The sequence below is a fragment of the Mya arenaria genome, chromosome 8, assembly GCF_026914265.1.
Source record: "Mya arenaria isolate MELC-2E11 chromosome 8, ASM2691426v1".
NCBI classification, from domain to species: Eukaryota; Metazoa; Mollusca; class Bivalvia; order Myida; family Myidae; genus Mya; species Mya arenaria.
In genome coordinates, this window is record NC_069129.1 from 43,788,803 (window position 1) to 43,801,267 (window position 12,465).

At 36.1% G+C, this 12,465-nt stretch overlaps 1 protein-coding gene across 1 annotated transcript; it reads left to right on the top strand.

The window, feature by feature from the left end:
- Positions 1–1,301: 1,301 nt before the first annotated feature.
- Positions 1,302–7,211, top strand: LOC128244222 (uncharacterized). The gene is made up of 4 exons (XM_052962240.1): positions 1,302–1,357; positions 2,464–2,585; positions 6,072–6,150; positions 6,896–7,211. The coding sequence occupies exons 1-4, from the start codon at positions 1,302–1,304 to the stop codon at positions 7,209–7,211; spliced, it is 573 nt and encodes a 190-aa protein (XP_052818200.1).
- Positions 7,212–12,465: the final 5,254 nt, after the last annotated feature.

A 12,465-nucleotide genomic window follows, 5' to 3' on the forward strand; every position in this document is an offset into this window, starting at 1 on the left:
TGGTTTTAAGGAAATACTGTATTTGCCGATGTTTGGACCATCCGGTGTCAAGTCTCTTTAAACGGTTATATTTGACAGGTTTGAGTTAATTAGCACGTGAAAAATTTACACATTTAGTAACTCAGGTAAGCTTGCTTCAGGGGGGAGAATCGAGCTTTAACCTCAGCATTCAAACAAGATGGCGGCGCCCATGTAAAAGGTGAGTTTTTCGGCGATTTAAAAGTTTGGAAGCCAGTTTAGACACTGGCATATTGTGAAAAACCTGCTAGAGAAAATTCCACACCCATTGGTACTTGGATCTCCATGAAACATGCTGTAGTTTTGTCAAACATTCGGACATCGCCATCGACTCGAGAGGAATACGAACTAAAAGGCACGGCTAAGGTTAGGATCCCTCGATAATATTGGCCTGTTTTGACGATTAGCAACACTATTATGATTGTTGTGTCAAGTTGGTGCAATACAAATGTGTATTGATCAAAAGTTATCCGTCTAGAAACCCGTAATGACGTATTTGCTTCAAAACTAGTATTTATGCACAATGCTAAGGAGCAGTGCACGCAAATAAGTGGCTAAGGTTAGGTGCCATTTATTGAGAGAGGCGTTCATTACCTACGGTAATTTTGTTTCGTGTTTGAATCTGTTCTTTCTGAGAGATTAAAGGTTTCCGTAACACTGTGCGACATCATCATTATCCAGATGAGGTATTTTGAAACTGCCAAATCTGATTTCGCTGTGTTTTCATCTAGATACAGTTGAGAAAAAACTAGAGTGACGCGATGTTGTGGATGAAAATCGTCTATTTTGTAGTTTTTGGTGTACCTGTTTAAATTTGAGGATGCATTTAAACAAGTAATAAAGAAATATTCACATTCATATTTAATCAATCGTTACCAGAAGCGAAACTGATCGCACTTAATTAGTACTTAAATTGTCAACGGTAGATCGGTCTTGTCAAAAATGTTGACAAAAGATTGTAATGATGATAAAGGTTTAAAGTAGATGAATGATGTTTTCTGTATACTCGTATTTGAAAATAATGTCTGGCTCGATCGAACATATTTTAAACGGTTGCAGGCATAAGACGAATACTTTACAGGTTGTTAAATAGGGCCGATCTAGAACTGTTATGTTTGTTGTGTCACTAAACCCTAGTTTCTCCTGACATGATAATACTCTATTATTTAGATCTTCATTGTGATTTAAGACAGTCTTGCTGTACGTAAACGCAAACATGGCTAACGCTATTTAGCAACCCGAGACAAATTTACCGTACGCACAGCTGTCATTAGGTCTAGAAAATGACACAGCAGGATCCAGATAATAAGATTCTGAACTTGTCTCGGAGGCAGAATCGGTAAATGCCACAAGTCGAGGGAGTGAACTGAATCTCCTTAGACCGAGCATTCTTGTTTGAATGCTAAGGTAGAGCTCGATTCTCATTGGTTAAAAATATTACCCATTCTATATATTTTTTTATAAATAGCTACGTGGCATCAACATCCAAAGTTAAAAAAACGCCAAACTAACGCATATATTTTTTGATTTTTTAAATCTGTACTAAAATCATATGATTTATTTTATCTTCTCGTCAAATGCGTCAGTCATACTAATGCATTAAAATTCAAAACCTACATAGTGTCCCTTTAAAACAAAATATTTGCTGACTTAAGTTGCGATGGAATAGAAAATGAATTAACAAAATGCTTAACATTCGCACAAAAAAGCAGGATGCTAATGCAATAAAAAGGTTAAACTGGATAAAACGTAAATACTAGAAACTAACCTCTCGAGTCATGTATTCAATGTAAACAATGAGTTTTGGGTGACTTCCCTCAAAAGATATGTTCCGTTTTAGGATGGTTTAACAACCATTTGCGTTAACGAAGTTTAAAATACACCTTTGTACTATATCGGGGATTTTCTGTGTTTATAAACAGTATAAGTCACGTATGACGTGATAAATTTAGACCAATGTTTACATATATATTGATAGGTAAGTTGAATATTCATTTCATATTTAACATTACCTTAATTTGAAAATAACTCATGAAATACTTTATTATTGTACTTAAATCATGATGTTTTTTTATCATAAAAGTCAAACAAGTAAAGCATGATAGTGCATTAAAATTAAAAGAAATGTGCATCAATTATTCACTTTTATTGTTGTACAACAAATGAAATGAAAGTTCTAACCTGCTTTAAGTATTTGCTTAACGCCAACGACAACCCATTCCGTTAGTATATCCATCAATCTTTCGGCAGAACGTAGGCATACGACGATGCAGACGATAACCGATGGCCATACTACTTATCGATCACCCAGGCCTTTTATATATATCCAGCTACTTTATCTAATTGAAAACCGTACAATACGATTGCAAAATACGATTTTAAAACTAGAAAATGATTTTTTTAAATTTTCAAAATTGTCCTTCCGGGTTCTTCACTTGTCACGAGTGGGCGGATCACGTGTATCGTGGAGAGCTTCGTTAGTGACTGCACCCCGGACTGTGATGATGGAAGTGACGAATCCTCCTCCTGGGGTCAGTGCTCGACCATTTGTAGGAATGACGCGTCAGGTAAATGTTTTTTGCACTCAATTGCTCTAAACATACTGTATTATGAGAGAGTTAAAATGATTAGACACTATATGATACAAATGCAAGATATTTGTTGTTTTGTCAACAACTTACCTAAAAAAAATTTCGTCGATGTAATTAAGGATTGATTCTTATTTTTTGTGCGTTCATGCAGTTGAAAAATAATCAATCCTTATATTTACATTTTCCCTTTTTATGTCTTTTTGTTCGACCTAAAAGGGTTCGAGAACAAGTCTTAAATAACAACAAAGGGAACAAAACGCGAGAGCAAATGTAAATGGTAAGAGCACTTATCGCCCTTGATGTTTGAATTTTATCCTGAAGAAAATATTCGATACATTTTAATTCTGTTTTACATATGCATGGCCCATGTGAGAAGGCATAAAAATGTGGTAACGATGATTTTAACAATTACTTCTAGTTCAAGGTAAAAATCGGGTCATAATTTTCTTTTTGTTTTATTTTCTTTAATGTATTCAAACAAATTGAAGCTTATGATGTGCTAGTGTTCTCGAATTGACAATTTTTTGACGATTGTTCTTACTCGACAAATACATGACACTTTGACAGTCTTCAATCATTTCATGTATCTAAATGTTGTTTTATAATAAGTTATGCATTTTTAAAATGTTCTTCTATAATATAGGAGATACCATTACATCATTCTAATGATGAGAAAATGCATTTGACATTATATGACGTTTCAAAATTTTTAAACTGGACACATTTATGTCAATTTATCGGTTGCTAGTGTACATGTGCCGTGCTATATTTAGCATAAAGTAGATCGTAGTAAGATCTCTACGCACGGTGATTCACCAGCGCCCAATCAGAGCGTTGCTTTCTTGCCAAACTCCGCCTACAAAGGTCACGAAAGGCTGACCGGTTTATACAACCTGAACTCAAATTTTATATTTCAGAAAATCAAGTACGAATGTAAAATAACGCATGGAATTGTTTTAACTGGTTTATCACATCGTTTACGACACATGAATATGAATCTTTCGCAGTTGTTGCGTATTCTTCCAATTCGATATATTCTTGTCTAAATAGCTCAATATTTGTTCCTATGGTAACAACGTAGTATAAATGGCCCAGACCTTTTCTATGATTACCACGTAGGTTTAATTCCTTAGTCATTGAAAAGTGTTTTCGGAAAAAGTATGTCTTACAGGAACCATGGAGGGACTTTGGTGGGATATTACAAATCGTGTTTCGCATTCCTAAAGTTTAAACTTTCCTAAAAATCAAAAGCTGTAATCTGAGATTTTAATTGCCTGTTTTGAAAATATACAAAGTTCATCTCGTATAAAAACACAAGCTCAACGTCGAATATAATCGTCAAAAGATTACATTTAAAAGGGAGATAATTAAACGTTTAAATAAAACGTAGTAAATGCTGGTTAAAAAAGATTAAAATCTAAAAAAAAAAAAACTTGTTTCAAAACTATTTACTCTCCAACGCTTAGTCCGACAATGCCATTAAGAAACATTGGTAAAAGTTTTTTTTTCAATTAGTGGGCGGAACAGAACCTGCTATTTCTTTTACGAAACACTGCCACCTTCGGCCATAGTCTCGTCATTGCATATCAATACTAACGCTTTTAGGGGCTTCAGGTAATTTTAACTTAATTTTATACATATAACGCTGGAGATTGTTAAAGTACCGCCTTTCATGAATTGTTCTTTATATTTTGTCCAATTTGGTAAAGTATATGCAAATTATGATATGATATCACGAGGGTTATGTGGTACCGTTGACACCTTTGGTATGGTATCACGAGGGTGATGTGGTACCGTTGACACATTCGGTATGGTATCACGAGGGTGATGTGGAACAGTTGACACCTTCGGTATGGTATCACGAGGGTATGGTATCACGAGGGTGATGTGGTACTGTTGACACCTTTGGTATGGTATCACGAGGGTGATGTGGTACCGTTGACACCTTTGGTATGGTGTCACGAGGGTGATATGGTACCGTTTACACATTCGGTTTGGTGTCACGAGGGTGATGTGGAACCGTTGACACCTTCGGTATGGTATCACGAGGGTGATGTGGAATCGTAGACACCTTCGGTCTGGTATTACGAGGGTGATGTGGAACCGTAGACACCTTCGGTATGGTATTACGAGAGTAATGTGGAACTGTTGACACCCTCGGTATGGTATTTTGAGGTTAATGTGGGACGTTGACACCTTCGATATGGTGCTACGAGAGTAATGTGATAGGGTCGTTATTCCCATAGGGGCAGGGTGCGTTGCAACAAGGTTTTGAGACACCCCTTTCATCAATTCAACACGAAGTTAATGGAATACAATTTCTCCAAAAATGTAAGTTATCAATTGTAACAGTTTCCCAATCATTAATTATAAGCCTTGGATTTTTTAAAAAAAAGTGTGTTCGGGGGGTGGGGGGAGGTGGTCAAAGGGTTGTGTCAAAACAACGCAACCTACCCCTGTGGCTTTTCCAATTCCTTTAAATGCTACTTGTAGTATTCATGTGCATTATTGGTTGCAACAAACATGTGAGGTAGGTGTTCCCGTACTTGTCGTTTAGACTTTATTATGTCTGAACTCCAAACTACAGCGATTTAAAAGCCTTAAAACCAAAACCATATTAAAGGAATATTTTGCATAAGGCATACTGACGATTACTAAACAAAGTTAAAAAGTTACGTTTCTTATAAGAAAAATGAAATTAGTAGTACTTCATTATAACCATTGTATTAGACATTTATTAATCCATTTCGGTATACTAAAACAATTGTTTTACATGTGGTAAATCTTATCCGGGAGAAAGAGTGCATCTTTAAAATGAAAATAATATTTACGATCATTTCTATCTACAAGAATAGACCAATCTTTGAAAAGTGTTGTTACGATTTTTTGTTCTTTAAACTTGCATTAATGCTTTTAACAAATACTTAAAGATGCTCTCATCTTCCAAATAAGATTTACAACAATTAATAATATTGTTTTAATATTCAAAAGGATGAATAAATGTCGGAAACAATGGTTCTTTAGAAGGATACCGAGTTTAATTTGAAATAAATGAGCGAACAGCACGATATTTCTACCTTTTGAGACTGTAGTAGACCACACTAATTTTTTAGCATTTACCAATCATTTTCTTTTGCCCTCTGCTATTAAATACACGGTTACAATCCTGTTATCAGTAATTAAAATTTTTCATAAATGCATTATTAAGTTAGTACGGATTTTCTTTAGTAAAATTTGGTGTTTGTTATGCATGTGTATGTATTGATTTTGAATAAGAGTGTCATTTTAAACTACAAATCTCTGAGAAAGTATAGATAACATAGAAGGAAAAAAGGACAAAAAGTATGTATATGTATAAACACATAAACTGAATGCTTTTAGAACATTTAAAATATTCTAAAAATATATTTAGACTGTTTTTAATACAAATCGATGTTTCCTTATTTGTACAATTGTTCCCAGGCGCGGTGGTAGAGTCTAAAGGAGGTCGTGATCGGGGCAGGTCCACTGTTCGACGTATCAGCGGCAGGTCCGGCGGATGGTATGCTAATTTTGAGTCACATATATAGGATAATTATTGACTGTAGTGCTATTACTCCAATAAGGTATCCATTTGAAGGACAACATTTCATTGAAATATATTGATGATTATTACCCCATGTCCTATATAAATGTAACTGGCTATTTTCGACTGTTTTAGTATCAACATTACAATGTTTTGAACTGTTGACCGATAAACAGTATGAACTGTTACCCGCGCGTGAGGCTACGTCATATGTACGTCATGGGTTTTACCGTATTTCTAAAAATAAACTGCATATCGTTTAATCTCGTGACTTTCCGATATTGGTTTTGTAATTTTGATTGGTTCATAGAGAATACCGAAGAAATTTCAAGGGCTCAATCGTCCATATAAACTTCAATATATACGCTTTACAAAAGTATTTGTCTGTTTCGTGTTTGAACAAAAATATATAACCAGGCAATAAAACAGATGTTGCATGGGCATTTGTGTCCGGGATCACAATCTTAACTGTTGCCCTCGGCCTATCCCCCCGGTACAACAGTTCAGAAGTCATCCCCTCCACCTCGGGACAACAGTTTTGACTGTTTCACAAATGTCCATGCAACATCTGTAAACTTTTGATATGACATTACAAATTCAGAAACATAGTAATTGATACCATTTTACGGATTTTTTTCCCCGCCGTACAGCCAATCATATTTCATTTTCTTTAAACATACAATTATATTTCGTTTCAACTTTACTTCTTCTTTCCCTACAGGAATTATTCAATTGATGGTGGAAACGAGAATGCAGGGAAGCTTGTTGGAATAATTGGAGGAGCTATCGGAGCTACACTTATTGTGTTGTTACTCATTTGCTGCTGCTATTTTTGGGATAACTCCGGTACGGGGAATCGTATCAATCAATCCGCAGCGCTACAATCAGTTAGAACTGAACCTGTCAACGTCCAGCCACCACCTTATGCGTCATTAGATAATAAAAATACTATGCCAAATGCCAAACAACCTGTGTTCACTACTGCTGTGAATGATGAAACCGGTTTACAGCCAGACGCAAGTTTAGTTTCGAACTAGAAAGATTAGTGTATACAATTTAAAGAAACTAGACGTTGGTTTATATAGAAGGGCAATATGGTAAACAATCTGTGTATTGATTATTTTAATACTGCTGTTGAAGAATTCTTTGCGCAAAATCTGTATTGTCATTTTTTAAATGTCAGAAAACCATGCCTTTATGCTAAGCTATTTGTTATATCTACATTTTGCCATTTCTAAAGCATTTTAGGAAATAGTTATTCTTCGTATACGTTAATCAATATATTTGAACTCCATTTGTTGATTTTTTCTAACAACAGTATTAACATACTCAATACGCGGTTTGGAATTTTGATCTTTCTGAACTTCCATAGGTTTAAACCTCATTGTAGTTTATATGTTTGGAGCATGCCTTCGTCTGAAATTACAACTTGTATACAATTGAAACACCTCGGCCATCTCCGTCAAACAACGAGCCGATCGGAACACCTCGGCTATCTCCGTCATACAACAAGCCAATCGAAACATCTCGGCCATCTCCGTCATACAACAAGCCAATCGAAACACCTCGGCCATGTCCGTCATACAACGAGCCAATCGGGTTGCCTCGGCCATCTCCGTCATACAACGAGCCATTCGAAACACCTCGGGCATCTCCGTCATACAACGAGCCAATCGGAACACCTCGGCAATTATCCAACATATATGACCACGGAAATAATATGGGCCTTTTAAGTGCTCTATCATGGAAGCGCCAATATTGAACACGTGTTGTATGTGTTGTCAACCCTCAAGGTATACATTTTTGCCGCTATGCCGCTTGTGTTATTACTACATGTACTTTTGAGTAGGCTGAAAACAGAATTTCTCCATTTCTCAGTGTGGGAGCCACATTCGGGAGTAGTTCTCCAAGCGAATGAAGGTTGAGTGCATAATAAATGGTTGTTGTTGTTGTTTAAATTTTCTACGCCAGTGTTTGCTATGAATAAATGTTAAATATTCTAAATTGATTTTCAATTATAATGTACTAGTGAGGCTCAAATTATTATGAAAATATAACTACACCACTTTATCAAAAGCCAGACAAAAAGAATTTTGAATTGTCCCAAAAGTTTCAAATTATATTTTCGTTTGTTAAACTATTCATTGTTCAAACGTCATTGGTATAATGACGTTCGTTTTTGAAACAATGCGACAAATTGAACACAAATTATTGCTAACATGACCTAGACATGGCCGATATTGAAGTTTCGAAAATATTCAGATCTTATTGCGAACGAATATCGGTCAAAATGGCCCGCCCATGATGTACTAGGTTTTCGACCTTAATTGTAAAATCTTTGATGTTTTTATCACTCAAACCACAAGGCCAATACTTTTCATAATTGGTATATAGCCCCATGAAGTGGCTGTTTACCGAAACTGTTCAAATTACGATCGAAGGGTCTAAGCTGGTCCCGACCTGGGGGTCCCAGGAGTCTTATATACATACATAGTAAAATCTTTGAGATTTGGTATGTGGCCTCATATAATGTTCCTTTACTAAGATTGTTCAATTTATGTTCCTGGTGTCAAAGCTGGCCCCGCCCCTGTTGTCCAAGGTATTTTATATTATATACTTATAAGTACTTATAAGTACCATTTTGAAAATCTCTGAAACTGCCTGACCCAGACCATTTAAATTGAGTATACAGACATATGTAGATGTCCAACCAAGATTGTTCAAATAATTCCCCTAGTAGTTCAAACCTAGACATGGCCCTGGGAGTGTATTCATCAAACATCTTATGTCAAGTTTAAAAAAAAATACAAGGGTTTTAAACATGATAAAGGTATGTTTAAAAATAACATTAATAAAAGTATCTAATACATTAAATTTATATATCATATAAAAAAGGACTTAGCAAAGTGACTTAAGTTAGGTAATGACTTAACTTAAGATGTTTTAAAAATACTACCCACGAGGGCCCCAGGTTTTCTATATACGTATAAAGTTAACACTTAGACACTCTTCTTTAAAACTGCAGGGCCCAGGTACTTGGTACTTGGTACTTGGTATGTAGACTCATGTAATAGTGAGTAACTACCTACATCCGTAGCAACCGATGACTTCCTCAGCACACAATGATTTTCTTTTCATCCACAGTCTTGCTAAGCATCCAACTATTTCCTTATCAAATCAATGCTTTTCAAAGCATTCACTAATTACTTCTTTAGCTACCAGCGACCTCCTTATCAGCCAATGGCTTTATCAGTAATCAGTTATTTCCTTATTACAAACCATGCAATGAAGTAATTCCTCATCAAACATTGACTTCATCAGCAACCAATTCACACTCAGCAACCAATGACCTCCTTGGCTACCATTTTCTTACTAAGAGACCACTTTTCTTTTTTTATCAACAAATGATTTCCATAGCAACCAATGACTTCCAACAAAACCACTTACTTCCTATGCAGTCACCTACTTCCAAATCAACCAATGACTTCATTAGCAACGTACTGCATTCTTAGCAACAAATGACTTTATTATTTACAAATGACAACCTCAGCAACTACCTTCATTGAAATCAACAATAATAATAGTAATAATAATATTTTTTAATTTAGTGTAGTGTATTTTTTCATTTGCTATTGTGACAGTATGACGCGATCTACTTGCAGCTTATTTAAAAGAATTATGACACTATAAACTGTCCGTGTACAGCCAGGCTTGTTTCCGAAGGAAAATGACTGATTCGCAGTACAGTGTGCGATTCTCTTACAAAATTACTGGTCGTTGTTACTACTTTTGTTTATTGATCAATTTTATATTAAGTTTTGTTATTGTGCAAAAATATATTTAATAGAAATATTGAAACAAATATTGTTGTTTGATTGGCTCGTTCATTTCCCAACCGAAATATTTACGAAAACCTGCTTGTGAAGTTCACTGTAACACATCAGAGCTTAACTTATAACTGTCCTCTGAATATGTCCTTTTAGACAACATCAAATAAGTTTAGTGTCCAGGTTAAGAATAGACAAAATAAACACAAATAATTTGAATTTGAATGGATTTAAAAGGACTAGACACCAGATGGTAAAAAACCCCGGCAAATACAGTATTTCCTCAAAACAAGCCGAGAATGTTCAATGCGATCTATAAGGAGGCCGATAATACATTTTTTTTTGCAATAATAAACACAACACTCATGTTGCTGTCACATCTGTGTTTCCCAATTTAAAATAGCACCTAATGGTTTCCCAGTTAATATCGTATCTGTATCTGAGTAAAGACAGATATACAGACGCTATTTTAAAATATCGTATTTATATACAGGTGTACCAACGGTCAAGTTAGACGAGTTTAACATGCTATGTAAGTCGATATTGCTGACATCTCGATCCAGTATAGCCAGTGTGTGTATACCACGTGATTCGGTCCACCGATTATTTGGATCTAATTTACATATAATTTTTTTATGGGTTTTTAAACACATAACTATAAGTCCAACATGACCGCAATCAAATGCAAAAGTTGAATGGTTTAATAAATCAATATGCGAAGCCATACGAATATAAGCTACAAAATGAGTTCCATGGAACAAGGCGATGCACTCAACACCCCCTAACCCCACCCCACCAGCCCCCTACACACACTCACCCACAGGACTGGGTACACCGAAAATGCTCAGTGTGCAGCCCGAACCCTATTCTACTGAAACAAAGGCATGAATGACAATCAATTGATAAAGCTAACTGGTCGGCTAGCTCATCCCCACAACCACAACATAACACATGTCTTTCCATTTGTCTTTTGCTTTGTATATGTGCATGCTGTTTTTTTCTTTTTTCTTTTTTAAGATAGCCTTGTTCTTTTTATGTATTTTTGTCTCATATTATCATGCTGTCATGTTATCATGAACTGTGTTCTGTAAAAGGAACTTGTACACGTGAAACAGTTGTGCACAATGCAAGCAATGCTGTTTACAGATAATGTTGTTTTAATGGCAAGAAAATCTGAAAAAAATAATCAAAGTATTACTTTAAACTTACATTTTGTAGGGTAATCCTACTTGGATTGAGACAATGCTGACATTAAGTCAATAAATGTATGACAGCCAATGTATTATTTTATGCATGTTATGGACTAGATTCCTTTCGATTACGTTCATGTACATTTTCTGTGTGCTTACGATTTGTCGGTGGAAACAGTATGCTTCAGGGGTGGTATTCAATATTCATCTTAAGTCAATCGTTTGGATTTGCATCATTGACTTCATTCACTATATTGGTTAGTTATAAATAACAAGCAATCCGATTAGCTACATCGTTTTAAGATCCAATTAAGACCAATATTGAATAACAGCCCTAGTATAGACGAACATCGAAATACTTAAGTGCGAACATACTCTAAGGTTACAATTAATATATTCTCTAAAACAAGCACAACTAATTGTGTATCAACACAAATTATTTCCTTGTTTTTTGACAGAACAATGGGCATTCTTTACGCGGAATAAACATTGTGTTAATCGCTGGCGGTATTACATTTTCGTTTATATCCTTATTGCTATTTACGAGGTATATCTCGAAGCCTGCCGGAGATGGCCGAGTTGTCACGGGTTGCTATGTACCTTTCTGACACGAGCGGCCATGGAAGGTAATCATTATCTTGCGTATAATGCAAATTATGGTCCTTTATTATCCTACTTAGAAATTCTTGTTGAGGTTATGCATGCGACTGAGGCGAGCACCGAAAATTAATATGTAAGCAACTACCTCGTCTATCAGCAACTATCAGTCAGTGGACGTACATTTGTTGGCGTATACAAGTAATGCACCAGTCAATTGTAACCACGCCCCGCCCCAGGTCCGGGGGTATACCGGGTATAGCCGAGGAAATGGGCCGTGTTTTTACTTTCCCGATGACCCAACAGTGCCGGGTGTATTCGCGCCAAATATAGCTAGGTTATGGGCCTTACCTAAGGTCCCTTGGGTACGGGTGCATTTGGCAGCGATTTGACCATCAGTTCGTCCCCGCCAGGCGGCGATTTTACCTGGGCTAGGCTGGACCGAAAGTCAAGTCCCCGCTATTCCCCGGAAAGTCAATGGACGTACACTAGCGGGTGTGTACGAAGGTTGGAATGTATCAGTCAATGGACGTGTACTGGTAGATGTGTACGAAGGTTGGAATGTATCAGTCAATGGACGTGTACTAGTAGGTGTGTACGAAGGTTGGAACAAATCAGTCAATTGACGTGTACAAGAAGGTGTGTACGAAGGTTGGAATATATCAGCCAATGGACGT

Excerpts from the sequence above, each read along its gene's own strand:
- LOC128244222 (XM_052962240.1), top strand. The coding sequence starts at position 1,302 with ATGACACAGCAGGATCCAGATAATAAGATTCTGAACTTGTCTCGGAGG. Across the intron at positions 1,358-2,463 it reads TTGTCTCGGAGGCAGAATCG|TGGGCGGATCACGTGTATCG; the intron begins GTAAATGCCACA and ends ACTTGTCACGAG. Across the intron at positions 2,586-6,071 it reads TTGTAGGAATGACGCGTCAG|GCGCGGTGGTAGAGTCTAAA; the intron begins GTAAATGTTTTT and ends AATTGTTCCCAG.